Genomic DNA, 26,050 nt, shown 5'->3' with positions numbered 1-26,050 from the left:
TGTTTCAATATTAACTAAATCAAGTTATTAATCAAACTCATACATCTTGTTACATACCGGTAATTGATTTATTAAAATGTTTGGATATACTGCTGTTTTACTAATTATTGGCTCGTTCACAGTCGTCTGAAAATAAAGCTAAAGTATGTTTTGTTGGAAAATAATAATTTAAAAAAAACAACGTTTTTTGACATTCAAATTTCGCTGCAGATGGATGCATTTTCAGTGGCGCAACTGTTCCGAACTTCTGCAAGGCTCTCGTTTCCTTCTGTATTGTGCACATTAGTTTGTGTGTGTGCATACAGTTCAGCGTGAGAGGTAACTGCTAGACGTTTTAGTTACAGTGTTCAGAAGTTAGGATTCAAGGGTTATGTTTATGTGCACGTTGTACTGGATTTACTCAAAAGTGATTCCTGTTCAGGTATTTATGAATGGGAATAATAAGAGACTTGCACTCCTGATCAAGCAAAGTCATGCCTACATCACGGCTACAGTGATGACGTATTTTAAAGCTGCGCGCGCAAGGCCCCCCACAGAGACGCCTCTGGGCTGGGTGCACTTACGCAAAGTTTAATTTTGCGCGCGCATTGCAAACCGTAGTTCAGGAAACAACCGAGAAATAAGATAGTCCGGATAAGTAAATAAAAAAACAAAGCTTTGGCAGAAAGCACATATCCCAGGTAAGTAACGATAATTGCGATCCTTATGGTTTTTAACGTAAAACTTTCGAAAATTTAACAGAAAAAGGAAAAAAGTAAAGTGAACGTACTGTTTTCGCGCTTAGTGAAATTTTGAATAAAATTACTCATACTACCACTTTTTAGCAAAACAGTCTTTTAATTAAAGTGGGTTAACTGTGGCTCTTGCGAGTAGGCGATCTAAACGTGTTTTAAGGTGGTGCTAGTTTAATGTTTGCCAGTATGGCAATGTTAAAATATTGTGCATTTTACTATTGTTAAATTAGATCAGCTGTCAAACATCCGTCATGTTTGTGTTATTTGACATGGAGTCACTCTAGCGCATGCATCTACTGTAGTGATTTATCCACAAAAGTCAGTTCTGTCTTTTATAATTGTCTTATTAAAACCACAGCTCAATGGAGAGTAATTGTACTGTATGTGATGCTAAACAAACACGATTTTAATTTGAATCGTTAGTACTTGGAAAGTTTTAGGTTTTTACAGATCCGGTATAAATCCGAGAGTCACCCCTATTCTTGGTTATAATTATAGCGGTAGTACACTTCATAACTGTACAATACTGTGTTTTGTTACCCTTTGTGAGTTTTGAACCACATGCTGCCTGTTTTTCTGTATATCTGTAGGAGCACTGGGTGTTAAAAATGACAAAACGGGAGGCCTTTTTACAAGCTGTCAGCAAAGAATATGTGGAGGAGTTTTTGAACTTTGTAAAGCTCAGTGTAAGTGCTTGTATTGATTTTTAAGACAGTGTGCTTGATTAACTGTTTGTCTGATTTCTTGTTTTAGTAACGTTTTATATATAACACACATTGAAAATGTACATACACCTTTCACTAAGAAAAGTCCAGTTTAAACAATAAAATACTGTAAGATTCCACTCATGTTATAGTCTATTTATTAAAGCAATTTTATATATCATTGACAGATGTCAGTCAGTCAGTCCAGTCCAGCATACAATCTGTTCAGAAATATTTCACTTGTTCAAGAGCTAAGTTATCATTAGGGTCCAGTCCTATAAAGATGTGATATCTACAAAAGAGGTGAAGTTATATATACAATGTTATAATGTAAAAGTGTCTAAGGCAAACAAGACACAATTGGTTTGTTTATTGATTTAGGAACTGGTAGCAACATGAGGGCTGAACCTTTATATAACTTATCCCCTTTTGTAGCTATCTCATCTTTAGTGGCTGGACCCTTTAGTCTAACTGTTTTTGTACATGAGAAATGTTTTAAGACAGATATACATTTTCTTATTTCTTTTTTTTTTTAAAAAAACAATTATTTATACAGTATAATGTATAGTACAAATTAAAATAAACACCACTGGGATTTATACACATGTATCCAGATGAGACATGACCACAGTGCTTTAGTTTAGATACCTCATTTCTTCGGATTATAGAAGGACCGTTCAGACCCATTTGATTTGGATGAGCTGCTTCAAGAGTTTCCCAAAAAGCAGAAAGAGGAATTATGGGAGAATCTGGGGAAGCTCTTGACAGATGTTTTACTGGAGTTTCCCATGGAGAAGTGGAACTGTGAGATTGATGAAGACAGTGCTGATGAAATGGAAGTGGAGGGCTCAGCCGACTTGGTAAAGTTTTGTGCTTACTGAATTCATATTTAATTGTACATAGCCTTTTTTTAGTATTAACATCCATGTGTTTTCCTGTTTAATATATTGATGTATTCCCCCCTCTAGAAACAAACTATGTCAGTGATTGAAGGTGTGATTATGGTAGCTTGTGCTTCTATTCGTGTAATTGATGAGGATGTGACCTATGGGGCCCTGCTAGAATGTGCCATTATATTAAATGGTGAGTATATTATATTTATTTATTTATTTACAATACTAATCCATATGGATTTTTGGTGACAGTTTATCATTTCAAAGTTGCACAGCAAAATCTTTTCTTTTTTTTTTTCCTTTACAAAACAAAGCCAAGACACATTGGCTGTGGTCTTCTGTTGTCAGGTGATTTCCAGTAATGCTGACCAAGCTCCCTAATAGTTATGGCATGCTATACATTTGTGATACCTTAATAGCTTCAGTTAATGCACTCGCAGCCTTCAAACAAAAAGCATATGATTTTCTAATTCTTTCTATTCAAATGTTTCACTAACATCATCAGTTAATACACACATGTAGAGTAACAGATTATTATTATGAAGTACAGATGTAATTAGTTATACATGAATTCAGAATGTTCGTAGTTTGGTGAGATAGTCTATTATAACTGGTGAGCAATTTTTGAAACCCAGCTCGCTTATTAACACCAGCAACAGAGCGCTACCCCAGAGCTAGCTGTCAAACTGAAAGGAATTCCACAGCAAGCAACACAGAAAAAAATGTTCACCAGAGAGAGTATAAAAAATACTGCATGGGGTAGTGGGCATTAAATTCTCATATCACACACTACCTCATGCATTAGTCTCTCTCTATTAGACATTCATTTTACATACATAAGCAGAAATATAGTACATACGTACATACCGATATTCACACACCACTGTTATATTATAATTTTATGACTGTTTGTTTTTATTTGAGCTTTTAAAACTTCTTTGGAAAATTGACCGCATCGTTATGTTAGCTTTTGTACAATAGTCCTGAATTCCTTACCAGTACTTGCTTTTTCTTTTCAGGTATTTTAGATGCTTTGCCTAAATCTCAGTTGTTTTTGCAAATTTCAATCCAGCGACTGTGTGAGTCTTGGTGGGAAAAGGGACTGGAAGGAAAAGAAGAACTTGGAAAAACTGCATTTCTTATGCTTTTGGAAAAAAGTCTTTTACTTAAGAATTCGGTACAGTACAATCTTGATTTAATGATTTTATCACAGGGTTCCTTTATCAGTCTAGTTTTATCAATCCCAGTTGTTATGGTATTTTATAGCACAAAGAAGTCAAAGACACATATTACATTGTCATATTTTTGTGTGATGTACATATCATTCCTGAATTTTGTTGAAATTCAGTTACATAATTAAAAAAGGAGCTGAACTCCTATTAAGTTTTCATAACAGGACAAACAGGGCATGGTACAGTAATATAAAGTAAAATAAATAAATCAATAAATAAACAACAACATTAAATATTGCCTGAAAGCAACATTTGGCAATTGTGTGTTCTTGTACTGCCCAGTAAACACCACTGGGTGGTGCTCATGCTTTTGTGTAACTCGGTTTGTCTTAATAGCCAAGATCATTCTAATAAAAATATTCATGCAAGTGACAGTCTGTACTATGTATATTCACATTAGTTATTTGAAATACAACAGCATGTCCCAAAATAGTATTTCGTAACATAAAGGTGTACAGCGTTGCAAGGACAAGTCATGAATTCAATATTTTAAATCAGACTGAGAAATAATTAAAGTAAAAAAAATGACAGCAACTTACCCTAAAACCTTTATACTTTTTTTCTAATGGTCTATTCAATTTCAACATTAAAGCAGCCAGGTTGGTTCCATATTAGGAGAGTATGATTCTATGATGTTCTGTCTGTTCTTCTGAATAGATAATCTGAAAATCTTTTAAATTAACAGTACAAATTGACAAACCAAAAAATATAGGCCTGCACACCCTCCTCTCTTTTCAATGCAAGATGCTGTAATTGCTATTGATATTACCCCTTAGGAACTGTTTGTATGAACATGCTATATATATATGAACGTTCTTCTTAACAATGGTGTAAAACATCTATTTGAAACATGGATGTCAAAATAATACAGTTTTGCAGAAGAATTACAATTTCAATAACTTCTGCTTGATGAATATTTGAGCAACATTTTAATTTAACTATTTTTCTTTTTTTTTTCTTTCATGAAAACAATGCATAATCCATGTGATTTTACTTCAGGGATGGAAATAAGACTCATTGCATAGCAGTTTCAGCCATTGATTAGCCACGGTGTATAGGTCACAAGCTCAGGTGTGTCTTAAACTCCTAGTGAAACCAGGAGCGGATCACTCTGCTATGCAATGGGAGTCTTATTTTTATCCTTGTACTTTGTGTTTTAAGGCTGCAGACATACAGCGACTGTGGAACCTCCACCAGGCATTGCTCAGCTTTGACTATGACTCTGAAGACAGCAGTGAAGTAAAGGACATGCTGCTTCAATGCTTTCTGAGTGTGAACCATATCAAAAGGGAAGAGGCAAGTGTTCACCCAGATACACCATTCTTTATTTCAGGCACATCAATGCTCATCCTCATCATCAGTATGTTTCTATTTTTAGGGAAGAAGGTTTCTGAGTTTCCTCTTCACCTGGAATGTGAGCTTTATAAAGATGATTCATGGAACTCTTAGAAACCAACTTCAGTTTTTTCCAAAGTAGGTGTGATAAAGGGGTTTGGGCTACAGTAACCAGTAATGTAACAGTTTTTCTCTTATTTCTGTTCTTTTTATAACATTTATAAAAGCTGTAGGGTAAGAATTACATGTCATTGAAAAAGCGAAACACTCCAAGATGCTGATTCTTATGATGTGTATAAGATGTAAGTTTGTAAATCTGCCTTTAATATTTGTATCATAATGTGTCAATTTTACATTTATCAAAGGTCCTGTTTTTATTTCTATTTCCATACGTTTAGATCCATTACAGTCCATGTTGCAGAACTTTACTTCAGAGCATGGACAAAAGCATCTGGAGTCTTTTTACAGGTATGAGCTTATATCTGTACTGTCATCCCGTATCTAGTGCTACACAATTTAAATTGCATGTCAGATCATCGTCGTGCAAGCGCTGTAACTTTAGAATTTCCATGGACAATATGGTGCAATTTCAGTAATGCTCTAAATTTCAGAAGAACTAAACTAGACAAACCTATCTGTTTTAATACTGAGGCTCTGTTCTCTCTGTTTGTTCATTGTTGCATTTCAGAAACAGACCTACTTTCCTTCATACTGTAAGAACTGTTTTGTGACATGTTGCCGCTTCCAGTTTCATTTCAGGATAATTGCCAGTATAACAATTGTCACTTTATTGTCACATGTTAGGCACAGAGCAAGATGGCTCGTTAGCAATATTGCTGGCAATTGTTCTAGCTGTGATGTGATTTTTATGATCATTTCAAGATGACAGCGTTTTCTGATAACATTTTTGTTAAGGTTCAAAGCTGTGTTCGTGACCATCCACATACAAAATACTGCCTAGTCCTCGTTGTAACATTAGTACATCAGTTTTAGTGTTATTTAGTGTTTTTTTTCAATATAATAAAATAAACTATTGTTATGTGTATATGTAGGATTGTACTAGTAATATTTACCATTACCCTCATCAGTTTTGTGCTGAATTTGTTATTTTTGGCTTGAAGGTAAATAAAACTAATTGTAAATAGGGTGAAGTTGAAATGTGGTTATAGTTTTTTGTGTTATATTATTTTGAACATAATTCCCATTTATGCCAGGTGAGGATTTTTTTTCTGCAAATCAGATATAGCTAACTGTTTAACAATGTTTGCAAGCTGCATCTGCTGAACTGCAATGTTCAAATGGCTTTAAGTAGGACTCACTTTATCCATTACTGTTAAGTTGTATCAAATGAAAGCCTTTATTTGAGACATAATGACCACTGAGAACATTATGTTTAAAGTGGTTCATAATAGTAAATTGTTTTTTTCAAGGAATATAATATTAATAATTTCGTCGACGTTAATGCCGCTCCACTACATCTCGTGGCATTACTGACAAATTGGTCTTTAACTACCAGGAATGGACCAATGAACACTTACTTACTTGTCTATACTACCAATGTCCTATTGTAAGTGACTCTGCATATTATGCACAGTTCACAGCCTACCTCTGTAAAGTGCTTTGTGATGGTGGTCCACTATGAAAGGCGCTATATAAAAAAATAAATATATTATTATTATTATTATTATTATTATTATTATTATTATTATGTAATGAAAAAAATTGAAAAAAAATCACCCTCAAAGAAACCGATAGGTGAGTCTCTCAGAATATCCCACACTGGCTTCGCAATCATTTTCTCTGCCATTTTTCTTTGTTTTTTCGCCAGCAAAGAAGCTAGTCACATGACTTTTTACATCACTTGTACATCTCTTTTTACAAAGAAAGTATCCCTTCCTACATTTTTCTAGCAACATGTAGACTTGTGTCCCCTCGGCTTTAGACAAGAACGAACAACAGTGCTTAAAACTAAAATACTAGTTTTGTTTTTGGACATTATCTAGACAAGACAGTGGAATTTTCTTTGGTTTTGAATGACATTTAACATCACCAACCTATTACCTTGGTTCTAATATATAAAAGTTGTATTTTCAGGAAATTGAAAATGGCTGCATCCAAGATTTAATGCACCATGGAGTTCATCTGCATAGGAATTCCCCTGTTCATTCCAAAGTGAGACAGGTAGTATCATTCCCTTTATTCCTGTTAAAGAACATTTTGAGCCTGTACTGAAATTCATGTATATTACATGCAGTAGTCCCTCGCTAAACCGGACATTTTGGGAGACAGACAGTAATGCCATTAATGCCTTTGCAGATTCTGAGTTACTTCCACAAACAGAAGCATCGCCAAGGAGTAGAAGAAATGCTATACAGATTATACCAGCCTATTCTATGGCGGGGGCTGAAGGTAAAAGATAGACTGATTTTTATACATAACAAATCCGAAGTACACTGAAAATTAAGTACACAGAAGATGCCCTACTTTTTCCAATGAGAAAAACAATGTCAAAAATGTGAGGCAGCAGAGTGTCTAGTGCCACCATATATTTTGCTTTTATTACACACAAAATTCTGATGGTAATAGAATTTTGAAGTTTCAGAGGCATGTTTTTGTAAAACACAAATCACAATACTTCAAGATGAAGACAAAATACCTCAAACATTTGAACTGTCCTGTGGTGCAGTCTGACAAAAAATAAATAAAATCATGGAATACCACATGGCACAATACTGTAAATATTTAACAGTTTTGAATACCCCTGACTTTGGATGATATTTTTTATGAAGGGTGACAGTACAATCATGAAAACAGTTTGATTTTTATTTTAAATAAAGCCATTAGACAGAATCCTATTCAAGCCATGGGGCCGTGTTTGCCCTTCCATCTTTTTGACTGAAGTGGGTTGCATTACTAGCTTTAAAAAAATAAAATAAATAATGAAGCTATACAGTATTTAATAGTTGACTAATCCAGTGTTTCAGAAATACTAGAAAGGTGGAAGGAAGTTTTTTTTTCAATTAAACATGGCTTGTTTAGCTTTCAATGAAGCCCAGGAAACCCAATCAATACCCATGTTTGTATTGGTATATAATAAGTGTGTGTGTCACGTATGTTGGTTTTAGCAAATGTAGTTCTCTGTCAGAACAATACTGTCTGTGTCAGCTGTAGGCATTTTGTTTATTATTTCATTTATTTTAAATTCACTTGTTTTACCATTTGTATTTCATTCCGATGCAACACACAGGCCAGGAATTCTGAAGTCCGTGCAAATGCTGCTTTGTTGTTCACTGAAGCATTCCCTGTTCGAGATCCGAGCTTCGATAATGAGGTCATGGACAGTGAAATCCAGAGACAGTTCGAAGTGCTTTTTGTAAGTCATTTGGTTTTTGTCAGGCAGCAGCTTATTAGTATTCAAAATTAAACCATAGGAAGTGTGAGAATAGGAAACATACTGTAAAGATCCCCCTACGCTGTAGTCATAGGAAATAAAACTGTCTTCGTTTGTTTCTGCTTTACTGTATGATGACAATTTTGGTGCTAATGAAATTGCGTTTTGGAAGGAAAAACAGGAGCCTTATAATATGTTGTTTTAAATGTCATGAAATTGACTCCTGTGAGCAAAAGCATATAGGCATTAATGTATTTTCCAAGTTGGCAGGTAATGCACGGGAAACATACAATTACCTCCTTGTTTCAGAGTCTTCTTGAAGACCCTCAGCCTCTAGTTCGTTCGACAGGGGTACTTGGTGTATGCAGAATAGCTACCAAGTACTGGGACATGATCCCCCCCACCATCCTTACAGACTTCCTTAAAAAGCTGATTGACCTGGCTTCTGACGTAAGCTCTGCTGATGTCCGCTGTTCTGTCTTTAAGGTATATTGGAGCTTTCTTGTATATCTTTATTATTAGTGTGACAATAATTATATTATTAGTATTAGTCTGGATGGACTTTTATTTTTTAAATTTTTTTAACCCCCCACAGCAATATTTTAGTGGATTTTTCTCTCATTCAGTTGCCCGATCTGATTGGTGTGTGTGTGTTCTTTTTTTGTGAGGCATGGTCCAGGTCTGAGTGGGTCATTTGTTTTAGCAAGAATTGGAATAGACTATAATTCAGCAGCTACAATCACAGGCCACTTCAATGATGGAAATAAGACTCCCATTGCAGAGCAGTTTGATGGTTTTACTATGAGTTTAGTAAGACACACCTGAGCTTGTTACCTATGCACTGTGGCTAATCAAGCTTGTATTAAAACCTGGAATGGGAGAAAGTGCTATGCAATCAGTCTTATTTCCATCCCTGCACTTGAACAGAGTTGTTTGAATCACTCAAGGGGTAAAAAATAAAATAATAATAATACAAATAAAAAAATGTATAGCTTTTAAAACAAAGATTGCCACAATAAAGTGAATATCTATATTTGAAGAGGCTGCATATGTCCAACCATTTGTTTCCATGGATGTCCCGCTTGCATTTCCCCTTGTTTTCTCAAGCATTCTGATGTCTTCAGGTATGGCCTATGTGACTCATATGGCGTATAAATTCTTGGCTCATAATGGCCTACTCCTATTGCTAAATAAAGCTTTTAACTGCCTTTCCTGCCCATTTTAAATGTTGAACCCGACTGAACCGAGGAAGATCAAACACTTCAGATATCTTTAGAGCAGTGGTTCTCAACCCTGGTCCTGGGGACCCACTGTCCTGATGGTTTTTGTTCCAACCGATCTCTCAGTTACTTAATTGAACCCTTAATATAACTAATCAGAGCTTTTTACTTATTTTAAAGAGTTGGAGATTTCAAGTTAAATATAAAATTATATAAGGAACTTGAATTCTCCAACATTGTGTAAGCTAATTAATTAAAGTCAAATTAAGCAAATTATTAATTCAAATAAGGTTTCAATTAAGTAATTGAGAGCTCGGTTGGAACAAAAACCAGGTGGGTCACCAGGACCAGGGTTGAGAACCACTGCTTTAGAGTACTGAAAGCATTTATAATAAGTCCCACGTTGTTAAAATGTAAAACGTGTATGCTCTGGTGGTTTAAACTGTACTTGCTGTAAGCATGTTGCCTTCCCGGTGTAAATCAATTTTTGGAGCCTTGTCCATTTGAAACATGGACTTATTTTTTTAAATACAAAACCTTTACTTTTTTTGGTCCTTTTGCATTAACTTAATGTCGAGCAGGGGTGTTAAACTCCAGTCCTCGAGGGCTGCAGGGCCTTCTGGCTTTCATTCCAACTTGAGCTCTCCGTTAACTTAATTGATTTATCTGTTCAGTTGGACATGCTTTAATATTTTTTCAAGGTCTTTTAAAGCTGTTGATTAAAAATGCACTTGATTCAAGGTACACTACCTATAAAACATTTTGAGGCTTGGAGAGAAGTGTTATGCATTGTTGTTTTTTTTTACTGTATCTTGTAAAGCACTTTGGTGTTCCACTATGAAAGGCAGTAAGGTGCTATATAAAATATTGATTGATTAAATGTGTCCAATTAATAAAACAATTAGACCAATTGAGTAACTGAGAGCTCAGGTGGAATGAAAGCCAGAAAGACACTGCGGCCCTCCAGGAACTGAGTTTGACACCCCTGATGTAGATTAATTCAATGTATTTTGTTACCAGGTCTTTTTTTCCTTTGAATAATTTTTGTAGTGCATGGCAATGGTCACGGAAAACAAGCTAAGCCACCCATTGCTTGAGCAGCTCTTGCCAGCTCTGAAAAACAGCCTTCATGACAATTCAGAGAAGGTGCGCGTGGCCTTTGTGGATCTCCTACAGAAAATTAAAGCTGTTAGAGCGGCCAAGGTAAGATGAATAGGATCTGGATCTCATTTGTCACAAATAAAAACTAGCTGACTAACATTTGTCACAAATAACAACTAGCTGACATGTAAGATGATAAGGAAATAAGGACTTCTTAAACGACAGCACCTGGTATCCTCAGCAGATGATTTTATCCCTTTTAGTTTGATTTTTATGGTTTTAGCCCTTCGAGTTTCAATGAAGAATCTCTGTAGGGTTTCCAGGGTTGGTTAGGTCGGTTTTGTCCTGTATTGTAAATTGCCATTTGTATCAGATTCTGAATATGATTGTCAGTGTTATGAGCTGTTGCTCTGTTTGTTATTTTTACACTGCATGTTTGTCTGCCTGATAATCGCTGCTTGATGCAGCATGGGAGGCATGGACATTTAAGAATCCTGTAAGCAAATGTTAAAAAATGTATCCATCCCGCCGGACACGAATGGGCTATAGGAGGTGTGGTTGGTTTTGCTAGAAATTGTTTGCGGTCTAAGATTAGTTGATTAGACTATAGATTGATGGATTTTTTTTCTTTCTTTACAGTTTTGGAAAGTGTGCCCGATGGAACATCTTCTGGCCCGGCTTGAGACTGATTCCCGGCCAGTCGGCAGGCGGATTGTGAACCTTCTTTTCAACTCTTTTCTTCCTGTTAACCAATCAGAAGAAGTTTGGTGTGAACGTTGTGTCACTCTCATACAGATGAATCCCATGGCAGCAAGAAAGTTCTACCAGTATGCCCACGAACATACTGCTCCTACTAATATAGGTGAGGGCAGAAAATCCTTGCGTACATTCAGCTGAGCGCGGACGTGCAGTAACAGCACTATGACTCCATGTATTCACACCATCACAGTCAAATGTCATGACCCTTGCACAGAAAAGAGTCTGTATATAGTACAAAGCAGGAAAAACAAATCTCTTTTGGTTCCAACTATTTGATCTTGTAGAGCAGATGTTTCCTGAGAATTGGTATAGTCTCACAAATATGGTCTGACCACATGAATAATAAGATAGATCTGCCACACAATGAGACCAGTTTTTTTCCTTCTATTTATTAAAATCCACCTAAATGTAGTAATCCATATTTATTGCAGCAAAGCTGATGCTCACAATTCGCCGATGCTTAAATGCTTGTATTCAGAGAACAGCCAGAGAAGACCAAGATGATGTTGAAAACAGTAACAAGGAGAATACAAGTGTAAGTACATTGAAAAGCTTTAACCCTAAAAGTTTCAGGAATATTTTGACATTTGTCTGTTAAAGAGTAGACAAGAAATGAACATTACTATTTTGTTGTTACTGGAAAACCATTGGCTCTACTTGAAAGTTAAGCAATCAACAATTGTGGTGTATGTGTTTGTGTGGATCTAAGTTGGATTACATTGTATTAAAATAGTAAAATGGTTTTATTGGATTTTCCATACTGTTGAAAGGATGTCACTTAATATATTTTGTCTTCAGTCATGCCTGCAATCCAAAACATTGCATTATCTAACAACACTCCAGGGATCCATGAGTTTTTTTGTCTTGGCAAAGCTAGAAAAACTGTGACGGATGATAAATCATCCAGGCATGCATTGTATGTAACCAAGGCTAGATCAGCCAAAGAGTCTTTCTGCTGTAGTAGTAGTAGTAGTAGTAAGATCCAGGTGATCTAGCAGTTATTCATTTGGTTTTGTATTGCTGGCAATACACAGTTAGCAAAACCTGAAATGATTGAAAATGTGGAAAAGCTTTCATACTTCTAATTTGTTGCAGGTCCTGGAACATGTTCTGTCCATTAATGACACAGCCTCCATGGCCAGCTTGCTGGAAATCACGGTCATTCTTTGGAGAAGTATCCGCAAATCACTAGAAATGAATAAAGAGGCCCTTGCCTACACAACAAGCAAGTTTGCATCTGTGCTGCCGGGGTATTTCCGTGTGTTTAAGGTAAATTTTAATGTCCAAGTAGTTTTTATTTCTTTCTTCAATAGCAATAAAACAAAAGTATTTAGAATTGTGCATTGCGTTTAAGATCAAGAGTAAGGGTGAATGTTGTTTTCACTCCACAGGAGGATCGTTGCATGGTACCATTAATTCTACTAGCTTCCTTTATGCCTGCTGCAGCTGTCCCTACTTTCAGGTCTGATATTTAAATTCCTAAGCATTTGAAGTTCCCTTTTTGTAAGGTGATTTAAGTTTCATTGCTTTTTGCATCTATGTAAGGGTGACTGTGTTTTCTGCAGCTGCGGGGTTGTCTCAAAGCTGAGAAGCTTGGAAAAAGGAGCCACTGAAAACCAGTACTCTTCACTCATAGACTGCCTTTGCCAGTGGGGTCAAGTTGGACATGTTCTGGAGGTCATTACAGACTGGCTAACTGAGGCTATGCCACTTAAACAGGTTTGTTTTAAAAAAAAAAAAACTGGATCACTATAGAACTTTTTAGGTCAAGGCAATCAAGAGGTTCTTGATTGAGATGAATTAATATATATATATATATATATATATATATATATAATATATATATATATTTCTTAGCAGATGCCTTTATCCAGGGCGACTTACAATTGTTACAAGATATCACATTATTTTTACATACAATTACATTATTTTTACATATTATTTTTACATACAATTACCCATTAATACAATTGGGTTTTTACTGGAGCAATCTTGCCCAAGGGTACAGCAGCAGTGTCCCCCACCTGGGATTGAAGCCACAACCCTCTGGTCAAGAGTCCAGAGCCCTAACCACTACTCCACACTGCTGAAGTGTTTCTTTCTGTGTTTCTATATTTCAGAGCAAAAGGGACTCTGAGCGAAGAGTGCGCATTCAGGAGGTGGTGGAAGCCAAACCAGACTTGGCCCTTGATTATGCTGAATACATTATCACCCACACAATGAATCGGGACTGCCTGCTTGCTGTACCACAGAAGAAATTAAACCATCTTCTGAAAGCCCTTGGGGCATTAAAGGTGAAATATATATATGTATATTTTATTATTATTTTTATTATTATTATTGTTGTTGTTGTTGTTATTATTATTATTCCTAGTGGAATACATATCCCCAGTGACTGAGCTATAGTACTTGCATATGTCATCCTGCTCATCCAGTTCTGATGTAACTTAGTACAGATGTTCTTTTTATAATATCCGTAAATATATAAGATATATGGATGCGCCTGTAAGGATCTGGCATCTCAATATAATTCAGTATGTTTGAGATGAACTTTTAAAAAGCATTTCTCATCACAATCCTCTGTGTACCTTTCTGCAGCACTTGCGTGGAAATTTAATGACTAGTAGGGAATAGTAGGGATGCAACAGTTATCAATTTTGACAAACCGGAACCAGTGTTTGCATAAAATTAGTTATTGTACAGTGAAAAAGCATTGGCAGTTTCTGCACTAAGCTGGCGGTCATCGTACTCTTTGCTGTATGCAGACGGTTCATATTAACATCCCTTAATAGTTTTAATACGGTAACATAAATCAAAATTTATGACAAGACTTGCCTGTGATTCTGACAACCCTCAGTTGGAATAGTCTGTTCTCTTGGCTGTACTAATGCAGTTCAGTTTTCCCTTTACACACATTGTAGGGTCTATGCCACGTTGCGCCAAGACGTATATAAACCTCAATCCACAATGAAAATGGATGATATAACTGGACAATTTGTTTGTTTTAAAATACCTAATAATATAGAAATATAACATTCCTTTGTAGGAGGTATTCTACTCGTTTATAAGTTCACCTGAGACAGGCTCCTGCAAAATAGACAAAGAAACTGCTCTGAGGGCCTTTTTGCTTTATGGTCGACTGAGCATCCATCTTCAGCATAAAGTAAGTGGTTTTCCTTTAAAACAATAAATATACATCGGTATACCTAGTTTTAAGTTTGATTACAGATTTTACATTTTAGGCAACTCATAATATTATCTTTGCTTTGCCAAAATCTTTTTTTTTTCTGTCATAATTAAAATATCGGGCCCTAACAAGCTGCAGTCCCAACCACAGAACAGTTCTTCCTCCATTATGTGAATGTTGTGAATCGCTTCTTTGTACTCCTACTAGGTTGCGAACTAGAATGTTGTTAAGTTTCTGGTTGAAGGTGGGACCAAGGGTTTATATATTTTTTTCTGATTTAACGTTGCTTTGGTGTAAACGGTCAAATGTTTCAATACCAACTGCACACATAATGTGTTGCAGAAAATAATGCTCTGCGACAGAGTCGGCATTCATGAATTAAACACTTGTTTCAGTATAACACAGATGAAAGGACTTACCTCTTACTTCTGGAAAACACTGCTGCGTGGACAATTGAGAAGGTGCTGCCATTCTTAATAAATCCAATATGTGAAGATGAAGCGTCAGAACAGAAGACTCTGGTTGCAAAACAGGCTGTTGAAGTATGTTCATCTTCTCCCTTCCTTTGTGTGTAATTCATAGCTGTATTATAATGTATAATACCCATATACAGTAATGTATAAAGTCTCTCAAAATATATATTTCCATGAACACAGTCACTTTGTTCTTTCCACTGATACTTGCTCACACAGGGCTTCTGAAATCAGTTGCTTCTTTATAAAAAAAATGATTATCTGAATGTGCTGAATTACAAGAAAAACTGCTTCAGTAGGTATCAAACTTAATTCTGCCTTTTGAACTGTTAAGAATGTAAGTTAGTTGTACGGAATAAGAAGTGGTGTTACATGACTTACGGTGTACTTTCTTTAATAAACATTTACCACAAAGACAAACTGGAGAGTTTATTAATTCAGAGAATTATGTACTAGGTTGTCACAAAATACATTAGAATTGCAACTCCATTTAATGAACATTAAACAATAATCAGCATTATTTTGTCAGTTACAATTTTTCCTCTACTTCTGAATGTTTAGGTCTTGATTTACAGGATAACGGTGCACAGTGGATGTTTAGGTCTTGATTTACAGGATAACGGTGCACAGTGGATGTTTAGGTCTTGATTTATAGGATAACGGTGCACAGTGGATGTTTAGGTCGTGATTTACAGGATAAGGGTGCACAGTGGATGTTTAGGTCTTGATTTACAGGATAACGGTGCACAGTGGATGTTTAGGTCATGATTTACAGGATAACGGTACACAGTGGATGTTTAGGTCTTGATTTACAGGATAACGGTGCACAGTGGATGTTTAGGTCTTGATTTACAGGATAACGGTACACAGTGGATGTTTAGGTCTTGATTTACAGGATAACGGTGCACAGTGGATGTTTAGGTCTTGATTCACAGGATAACGGTGCACAGTGGATGTTTAGGTCATGATTTACAGGATAACGGTACACAGTGGATGTTTAGGTCTTGATTTACAGGATAACGGTGCACAGTGGATGTTTAGGTCTTGATTCACAGGATAACGGTGCACAGTGGATGTTTAGGTCATGATTTACAGGATAACGGTACACAGTGGATGTTTAGGTCTTGATTTACAGGATAACGGTGCACAGTGGATGTTTAGGTCTTGATTTACAGGATAAGGGTACACAGTGGATGTTTAGGTCTTGATTTACAGGATAACGGTGCACAGTGGATGTTTAGGTCTTGATTTACAGGATAACGGTGCACAGTGGATGTTTAGGTCTTGATTCACAGGATAACGGTGCACAGTGGATGTTTAGGTCTTGATTTACAGGATAACGGTGCACAGTGGATGTTTAGGTCTTGATTTACAGGATAAGGGTACACAGTGGATGTTTAGGTCTTGATTTACAGGATAACGGTGCACAGTGGATGTTTAGGTCTTGATTTACAGGATAACGGTGCACAGTGGATGTTTAGGTCTTGATTTACAGGATAACGGTGCACAGTAGATGTTTAGGTCTTGATTTACAGGATAACGGTACACAGTTGCCACTAGAGAGATTTTATTTCCTTGAACAAGTTCCTTTTTTATAAAGAGGTTGGCTTTGGATGCACTTGTCAATACAAGGGGATAATGGAAATGGTTTAACAGAAAATGCATACTTTATCTATTTTAAACCACCAAGAACAAAAAAATTAAATAAATAAATCTGTAATACTATGCTGGTTAAAGTCACCCGAACAGTAACGCGCTCCGTGGTGCTCAATAAAAATAAAAATAAAAGGTTTCTGCTGGCCTTCAGAAAGGGAAGGCCCCCTGGTCATGTCAAGACATTTCCTAAAGCACTTTTAATGTACTGAAACTGCAATGAAACTGCACTCCTGGACCAGGGTTGCCTACCCCTGTTCTATAGTACAATCATGGGTGTCAGACTTGAGATTATAGCCCATTTATAAGAGCTTTACTTTACTGATTCACACATAATACATTAATTATGAAAAATTAATTGGAGTATTTTAATTTTCTATTACACAGGCATGTCTGACCGTTTGCAAAGATGTGATTATGGTTGGCCTTGCTGACCCAGAGTTTCAAGGACAGATTCTACAGTTTTCCCTGTCTGTGCTGCAAGCGGGTATGTGTTTGTTTAATGGCAGGCTTGAAAATATGTTTTATTTTCCATGCAGCACTTGAAAGGACTCCAAACTTGCTTTTAATGAATGTCTGGGATTTGCTCTAAAATGGTTAAACAGTAATCTTAGTTTATTTGCATTTACATTTGTTTATAATAGTTGCAATTTTTAAATGTTAACATACTGTAATATATAAAACATAACTTTTGCTAAAATATGTATATAAAAATGCATTTTAGGAAGGAATATTGTGTTATAGGAGGCAGTGTGGTCTAGTGGTTAAAGTCCGGGGCTTGTAACCAGAAGGTTATCTGTTCAAATCCCACCCCTGCCACTGATTGACTGACTGACTGTGTAACCCTGCGCAAGTCATGTAACCTCCTTGTGCTCCATCCTGTGGATGAGATGTTAAATCAATGTCCTGTTGTAAGTGACTCTGCATATAATGCACAGTTCACAGCCTACCTCTGTAAAGCGCTTTATGATGGTGGTCCACTATGAAAGGGGCTATATAAAAATGAAGATATTATTATTGTAATTGATTTAGTAATACAACATATGACTATTGTAAATATTAGTACATTTCTTTTATAAATGTCCAGCTGGTAAGGAAGAATTTGTTTGAAGGTAATTATTCAAGCTCTGTACACACACACACACACACACACACACACTGTCTTTGTCATCAGTCCAATGGTTTATCATGCGTGTGTTCTCCCATTCACAGAGAGGGGATACATGTGTCTGCCGTTGCTTCTCTCTGTCCTCAAGGAGATTACTGAGAACTGCCTGGCCCTGACTGTTCAAAACCAAAACGAGGACCTGCTGGTTCTCCTTAACATCGCCCAGAATGTCTTCCAAAAAATCCTTGAAACAGCTGCGCGCAGACTGAGGAAGCAGCGTGAAGAGGCCTTGCAGGTAGGCCCTTTAAGAAGGAGACTATTAAAATCTAAAGTATAGGAGACATTATAATTAAAATGTGTGATGTGTGTTTTTTTTTGTTTTTTTTAATTTAGTCCTCTCCAATGTATTATTTTATTTTTTTACCCAATTTTTTTCCCAATTTGGAATCAGCAATTGTATGTATTGATCTCGGTCCACCGCTGTAACCCCCGCGCTGACTTCGCGAAACGGCGGCAGACACGCGCGTCCTCCGAAACTGCAGGTCCACAGCGAAGCCATCAGACCTATAGTGTCGGAGGAACACAGATCCAAATGGTTCCACAGCAGACACACAGATGTCCTGCTGGCCACAGAAGAAGCTGCTGCGCAGTGAACCGAGGATTACCCTGCCGACCTGAGCCCTCCCTACCTGGGCAGCGCTCGGCCAATTTTGCGTCGCCCCCTGGGAACTCCCGGTCATGGTCGGCAAATGACAGCCTGGATACGAACCAGCGATCTACAGGCTAAAGGGCGCATCCTGCACTCGGGTGGATTCCCCACTCCAGAGCCCCTAAAATGTGTATTATGTGCATCCCCTTCCCTTGGTGATGATGATGCAGTCATCTGTTTATCTGGTCAGGATTAGACATTGACAGGTGGGGTTTGAGCTCCTACAGTTCTGCCTGCCCTTGCAAGAAATTACATATTACTACATGTTTAAGATACTACTCTTGTTTTGTTTTCTAGTTGCTTCATTCTGCTCACGTGATGCTTGCAGATTTCATTAATGTCGTTCAGGACTGGCATGCTGCTAATGTCTTGGTACTTCATGGTGTGTTCTCAACCATTCTTGCTGCAGTACTTGTGGAATTAAGCCATTACTTGCAGAAGGTAAGCTTTTAAAAATATATATTTGTTGTTTTTTTTTCAGTGTGGTGCTTTCTTGTGTGCATTTGAAATTAAACTTAGCCTGAGCCATTGCTCAGCCAAAGGTCACCCTAACTAGGAAACTTTTCATAGACAAGTAATTTTACATACTTTAACCCTTTGCGGTCCATTTATTAATTTTGCGTCAGGCACGCCAGGTCTAATTAATTTTCACACGCGCAGTTAATTTTAGACGCGCTGTTTAAAAGTATTTTTTTTCACAGTCAAACGGGTTTAAATGGCCCTGCATATCAACAAAGCACTCACTAGGCATCTCCAGCCCCGCCCCACCCTTTCATTTGCTATAGTGTTCACCTATGTAAGAAATAAATAATAATAATAATAATAATAACACTGTGTAACACAATTTTTGTTCCTGGGTAGTAAGTGTTATTTCCTAATTGCTTATGCCTCAAAAGTATAGAAAATTACTCTTATTCCCCACAAACTTTGCTTTTGTGACCAGGACAGTGATATTTTGAAATTTACCTATTTCCAATGAGAAAACGGGCGAATTTGTGTCTTTTCGTTCACATAAAGTCAGAAAAAAACAACATATGAATCCAAATTAACATGTATTTATACTAAAGTAATACAAAAATGACTACAAAAGATTTAGAAGTGAGTAGTTTATTGAGATTTACGATTATACTGTAAATCACTTTCACGAATCAGCCCCCAAATGTAGTCTCCCATCATGTTCACGTTATACTGTCCTTGGTAGCGGCGTTCAAAGTCCAGTATATCCTGGTGGAAGCGCTTGCCTTGCTCCTCCGAGTACGCTCCCATGTTCTCCTTGAATTTATCAAGATGAGCATCAAGGATATGGACTTTGAGGGACATCCTACAGCCCATTGTGCCATAGTTCTTCACCAGAGTCTCAACCAGCTCCACATAGTTTTCGGCCTTGTGATTGCCCAGGAAGCCCCGAACCACTGCGACAAAGCTGTTCCAAGCCGCTTTTTCCTTACTAGTGAGCTTCTTGGGGAATTCATTGCACTCCAGGATCTTCTTTATCTGTGGTCCGACGAAGACATCGGCTTTGACCTTTGCCTCAGACAGCTTAGGGAAGAAGTCTTGAAGGGACTTGAAGGCTGCCGACTCCTTATCTAGAGCTCTGACAAATTGTTTCATAAGGCCCAATTTGATGTGCAGTGGTGGCATCAGCACCTTCCGGGGGTCCACCAGTGGCTCCCACTTGACGTTGTTCCTCCCCACAGAGAACTCGGTCCGCTGTGGCCAGTCTCGCCTGTGGTAGTGCGCCTTGGTGTCCCTGCTGTCCCAAAGGCAAAGATAGCAGGGAAACTTGGTAAAACCGCCTTGGAGACCCATCAGGAATGCCACCATTTTGAAGTCTCCTATGACCTTGATGCCATCTCAGAAAAATGCAGATATGTATCCACTTAGGCAGCTGGAACTAAACGGAACTGGTGGGCTTAAGGCCCCTGTATTTATATTACTGGAAAGTTCTAGAAAGTTCTAGAAGTTACTCCAAGTTTACTCAGCACTGAATCTATCTGGAATGTTCTGGAAAATAGGTAAATTTCAAAATATCACTGTCCTGGTCACAAAAGCAAAGTTTGTGGGGAATAATAGCCATTTTCTATACTTTTGAGGCATAAGCAATTAGGAAATAACACTTACTACCCAGGAACCAAACCAAAAAAAAAATGTTACACGGTGTAATAGTCGTACATACCGATCGATCATCTCCGGATCACTCGTTTTATCACCAAACCCCTCAATAATGCGATCCAAGTCATTATTTTATTACTATAACATCTCAAAAAAGCTCTGCAAATGTCTGTGTTTTCTGTGCGCTGATTCAGTCAGCCAACTTGTTTACTTCAGACTGTCCCCGTTATCTGATACCTGATACCATGTATGACTATTCATGAGGTACGCTTTTTTTTTTTTTTTTTCGACTTGTCTTGGCTCCTGTCGCTCCCACTCGGCAATTGAATGGTTTTCTCTGCTTTTTCCGGAGAAAAAACCACTAGACATCCGTTTATTGCGTTGCTATAATGATGTCGGACCCAGTCCGACAAAGGACCTGTGAGGAATAATTGCAACGTCGGACCCAGTCCGACAATGGACCGCAAAGGGTTAAATACAGGCCATGATGACATACTTGTGTTAGTGACACCAAGATTGGCCAAGATATTTAGTTAGTTTTTGTTCTGCTGCAAGGACAACTACGTTTTGTTAAACCGAGAGGCTGCAGAGCCCTTTACCAAAAGGAGAAAAAACTTAAAATAAAAGAAGTATTAGTTTAGTTTGAAAAGTAAGTTAGAGCAGCGTTTCAGGACGGGACCTTCCTTTTTAGAGGAAGCAGAGCACAGCCAAACTAGGCCACCTTTTATTTTATTATCTTTTTTTTTAACAATATTGTTTGTTTTGCATTTTTTGTTTTATATTTTGTAAACCATGGCCCCGCTGAAGCAGCAGAATCCCCCGGGTGATACCATTGTTGTGAGCTCGGTGGTGGTGCCTGGTATTGCACCTGCACTGTTTTCCGTGTGTGCTATGAAACAATAAAATGCAACCCCTCTGGCTTTCTTCCTCACTCTCTCAGCGTATTCCCACACCCTTTTTCACTTGGTATTTAAAGTAGATTTTAATAGAAATGCATGGGTATGGAGATGCTGTTCTGAATAAATGGTGACCTGCTTTCTCGTGGTCCTTACGTATGTATTCTGATTTACTGGAATGCTGTATGTATGTTGCTGACAAAATGCCTTGTTTTAGTCTTGCCTGTAGAATTAACATTGTTCCAACGATTTTGATTTGGTTTCAGGTTTCGCATGCGGAGGAGCTAACCCCCCCTGAGACAGTTCAAGACCTGCCTCCACTTTCAAGCACATTACTTGCAATTATTATGAAATCTCCAAGTCTGAGCAGGTAAAGGAAGAGGATTTTTACATTTCTAGCAGAATATCCTCATCATCATCCTCATGATAAATCCTCAATAAATCATATTACAGAAAATGGTACAATGTTGTGCTGTTGTGCTGCTGTGCTTGTTAAGCATCTCAGTAAGGGAAGCTTGTATGAGTTTTAAGCTGACAACTTAATTTTCAGTATAGTTGACACTGCTCGGGCTAAAGCTAACGGCATCCTTCATGTTGACCTGTGACCTGCCATGTGTTGGTTGCCAGATTGCGGTCGTGTGACTTTTTTGATATACACATGTATTCTGTGATTCCCTAGGTTGTGCTTCACCATGGGTGTCATACAAGCAACATTCACCGTTTCCTGACAGCCTTTTTGTCAAAGGCTTACTGTATTTCAGAAACCATATGGTGTAGTCACTTCTCATTTACAGGGTTATGTGAACATTGCATTCTAAATGTGTTGCTGACCAGGGTATTGACCTATGGCTTCCATATTGACAGTACACTTTGAGTTATTAACTTTATGTTTTGTACACAGTTCTATTCTTAGATTTGTTTTACTTCAGTTTATTACCAGTTGTCTAGTAAAAATGAACCATTGCTTTAACCTCTGTCCATATCAGTGATGCAGACCACATGCGTTGGTATAGGGTCTTTATAGTGGTGTACATGCATTGTTTTTGTTTGTATAAAAAAAAACAACTCCCATTTCTTTTTTTTTAGGTCATTTCTTGGCGAGTTAAATGAGTCTGTTGATTCTGAAGCAGTGGAAGGCGTCGTTGGATTGACTGCAGTCCTATGCATCTTAACAGTGGTCAGACAGGGTGAGTTTATGCCTTGCATCCCGCATTCTATTCATTTGTCTGGATTTGTGTAAAAATAATAGATTGGCCATTTGAGAAATATTCCACAGATTAAAATTAATCCTTTACCTTGCTCCCAATTAAGCAATCTAATCTCTCTTTGTATTGAAGGGCAATGGAGAATGAAATCTCTTTATGGCTGGGATTTGAACCCATTATTTGTGCACCCCATTCTTTTGAGAATGTTCCCAAGTAACTTAATGAGCATTAAATAATTATATTAACTGTTGATTTTAAAATAAGTGTTAATTGCCTTTGCCTTTACCCACACCAATGTTTTGGCAGCATTAACTCCCATACTGGACTATATGGCACCCAATTGTACCAGTGCTTGCATTAGCTTGTAATTGCACTGAACTGCTCCATACCTTGCCTCAATCAACTACTGCTCCTAACTACTTACTGTATATTGTATTTGATTTTACTCTTCTAGGTAACCATACTCAGGTTTTTTGTAATTTGTTCTTTTTTAAAATCATTCTCATCCATTTATGATACTTGCTACGTGTTCTTACTGGACTTTACCCATATAAGCAAATATTTACTATAAGTTTTAATAGCTCTTAGTCAAACTCACTCTTACTTATAATTTACTGTATCCTTTATTTTGCTCTTGCTTGAATTTGATCTTATTGTACTTTCGTAACTGCTTATCTGTATTATGATATTCTGTAATGTGATATTTTATAATATGATAACTTGTAATGTGATATTTTATAATGTAATACTTTATGTGATACTTTTTATAATGCAATACTTTATGTGTAATGTGATATTTTGTAACAGTTGTAAGTCGCCCTGGATAAGGACCTCTGCTAAGAAATAAATAATAATTAAAACGGTTTTCTGAAAAGGACTGGTCATAACATTTATGAAAACCTTAGAACATAATAGCATAACCTAATACATTAATGTTATTACATGTTTGTTTGCACAATTTTAAACCGTTTAATGCACTTTGTTGTTTTTTTCTTTTCTTTAGGTAAATGTAAAGGATCTGATATTAAGAGTTCTGCAGCCTCCGTTCATATCAAACTGCAAAAGTATTATGAAGTTGTGGCTGAAGCAAGTGATAGCATTGAGAGGTAAAGTGTCAACTACAGGGGAAGAAACAGTGCTTGATTAATAAAAAATGTAAAATGAGTCATTTAAATTCCTGCCCAATTGTTGCAAGAAACTCAATTTGGCAGTGCTAGGACAAGTGTTTTATTTTGTCGGAGCCCTGTGTAAAATAGTTCAAACAGGTAGTACAATCTACTGGTTTTGTGTTCTATAAAAGAGGGGTTGGCCTTTTACACATTCTGAAACTCAGTAAACACTAGCAGAGATGTCTCTATCCTATTCAGGTTGTGTTTTGTGAATCTTCTTTTAAATCTATATTCTTAGACACAAGTGTTGCATCAAGATTAGGTCTCAGACTTCCTAAGCCCTCCAGACACTGTATCAAGGTTAAAAAATACTTCCAATAACCTTGGAATAGTTTCAGGTGTGAATATATTAATTTTTGCTGCTAAAGGAAATAATTGCCTCCTTTAAAAATCTATTTAAGGTAAAGTTTGGATACTTCAGGTTACAGTGGTAGCCATACACACAATCTTTTTGTTTTCCTGTTTTTAATTGAAGCTTTTTTCTTTTCTTTACAGAGCAATATATGAATCGGCTCTTAAGATTGGAAATGACATCTTGCAGCCGTGATGTGATTTGTGTACAATGCGTTTTGGATTTATGTTTAAGAAAATGTTTCATGTATGTAATCCGAAAACAACAAAATAGATTTTACTATGAAATAAGCATTGTTCTGCATGGTTGATATGTAATGATTAAAGGAATAATGCTAATTTATATATATAAAAATACGTGTGTGTGTGTGTGTGTGTGTGTATATATATATATATATATATATATATATATATATATATATATATATATATATATATATATATATATATATATATATATATATATATAATATACATATATATACACAGACAGCTCTGGAAAAAATTAAGAGACCACTGCAAAATAAGACCACTGTCTTATTCTATAAACTACTGACAACATTTCTTCCAAATTCCAAATAAAAATATTGTCATTTAGAGCATTTATTTGCAGAAAATGACAACTGGTCAAAATAACAAAAAAGATGCAGTGTTGTCAGACCTCGAATAATGCAAAGAAAATAAGTTCATATTCATTTTTAAACAACACAATACTAATGTTTTAACTTGGGAAGAGTTCAGAAATCAATATTTGGTGGAATAACCCTGATTTTCAAGCACAGCTTTCATGCGTCTTGGCATGCTCTCCACCAGTCTTTCACATTGATGTTGGGTGACTTTATGCCACTCCTGGCGCAAAAATTCAAGCAGCTCGGCTTTGTTTAATGGCTTGTGACCATCCATCTTCCTCTTGATCACATTCCAGAGGTTTTCAATGGGGTTCAGGTCTGGAGATTGAGCTGGCTATGACAGGGTCTTGATCTGGTGGTCCTCCATCCACACATTGATTGACCTGGCTGTGTGGCATGGAGCATTGTCCTGCTGGAAAAACCAATCCTCAGAGTTGGGCGACATTGTCAGAGCAGAATGAAGCAAGTTTTCTTCCAGGACAACCTTGTACTCGGCTTGATTCATGCCAAAGCTGCCCGATTCCAGCCTTGCTGAAGCACCCCCAGATCATCACCGATCCTCCACCACATTTCACAGTGGGTGCGAGACACTGTGGCTTGTAGGCCTCTCCAGGTCTCCGTCTAACCATTAGACGACCAGGTGTTGGGCAAAGCTGAAAATTGGACTCACCTGGGGGTGCTTCAGCAAGGCTGGAATCGGGCAGATTTGTCTTTGTGAAGGACGCATGAATCAAGCCAAGTACAAGGTTGTCCTGGAAGAAAACTTGCTTCCTTCTGCTCTGACAATGTTCCCCAACTCTGAGGACTGGTTTTTCCAGCAGGACAATGCTCCATGCCACACAGCCAGGTCAATCAAGGTGTGGATGGAGGACCACCAGATCAAGACCCTGTCATGGCCAGCCCAATCTCCAGACCTGAACCCCATTGAAAACCTCTGGAATGTGATCAAGAGGAAGATGGATGGTCACAAACCATCAAACAAAGCCGAGCTACTTGAATTTTTGCGCCAGGAGTGGCAAAAAGTCATCCAACATCAATGTGAAAGACTGGTGGAGAGCATGCCAAGACGCATGAAAGCTGTGCTTGAAAACACCGTGTAACAATTTTTTTTTTTTTTTGGTTCCTGGGTAGTAAGTGTTATTTCCTAATTGCTTATGCCTCAAAAGTATACAAAATGGCTATTACTCCC

The 26,050-nt window shown here is 37.2% G+C and overlaps 1 protein-coding gene across 1 annotated transcript; it reads left to right on the top strand.

Moving 5' to 3' along the window:
- Window positions 1-474: 474 nt before the first annotated feature.
- LOC117394929 (condensin-2 complex subunit G2-like) lies at window positions 475-24,610 on the top strand. The gene is made up of 28 exons (XM_033993690.3): window positions 475-680; window positions 1,325-1,420; window positions 2,107-2,298; window positions 2,407-2,521; window positions 3,351-3,508; window positions 4,725-4,859; window positions 4,942-5,036; window positions 5,297-5,366; window positions 6,993-7,079; window positions 7,215-7,307; window positions 8,146-8,271; window positions 8,599-8,775; window positions 10,560-10,712; window positions 11,250-11,472; window positions 11,801-11,904; window positions 12,465-12,638; window positions 12,761-12,831; window positions 12,935-13,088; window positions 13,490-13,663; window positions 14,416-14,532; window positions 14,952-15,098; window positions 17,070-17,169; window positions 17,895-18,085; window positions 18,797-18,940; window positions 21,774-21,877; window positions 22,594-22,694; window positions 23,716-23,818; window positions 24,377-24,610. Exons 2-28 carry the CDS (start codon window positions 1,343-1,345, stop codon window positions 24,426-24,428), a joined length of 3,438 nt encoding a protein of 1,145 aa, XP_033849581.3. The 5' UTR covers window positions 475-680; window positions 1,325-1,342; the 3' UTR covers window positions 24,429-24,610.
- The last annotated feature ends 1,440 nt before the right edge of the window (window positions 24,611-26,050 follow it).

Source organism: Acipenser ruthenus, chromosome 3 (genome assembly GCF_902713425.1).
Source record: "Acipenser ruthenus chromosome 3, fAciRut3.2 maternal haplotype, whole genome shotgun sequence".
NCBI lineage: Eukaryota > Metazoa > Chordata > Actinopteri > Acipenseriformes > Acipenseridae > Acipenser > Acipenser ruthenus.
The sequence above is the reverse complement of the archived record's forward strand: the minus strand, read 5'-3'. Positions and strand labels throughout refer to the sequence as shown.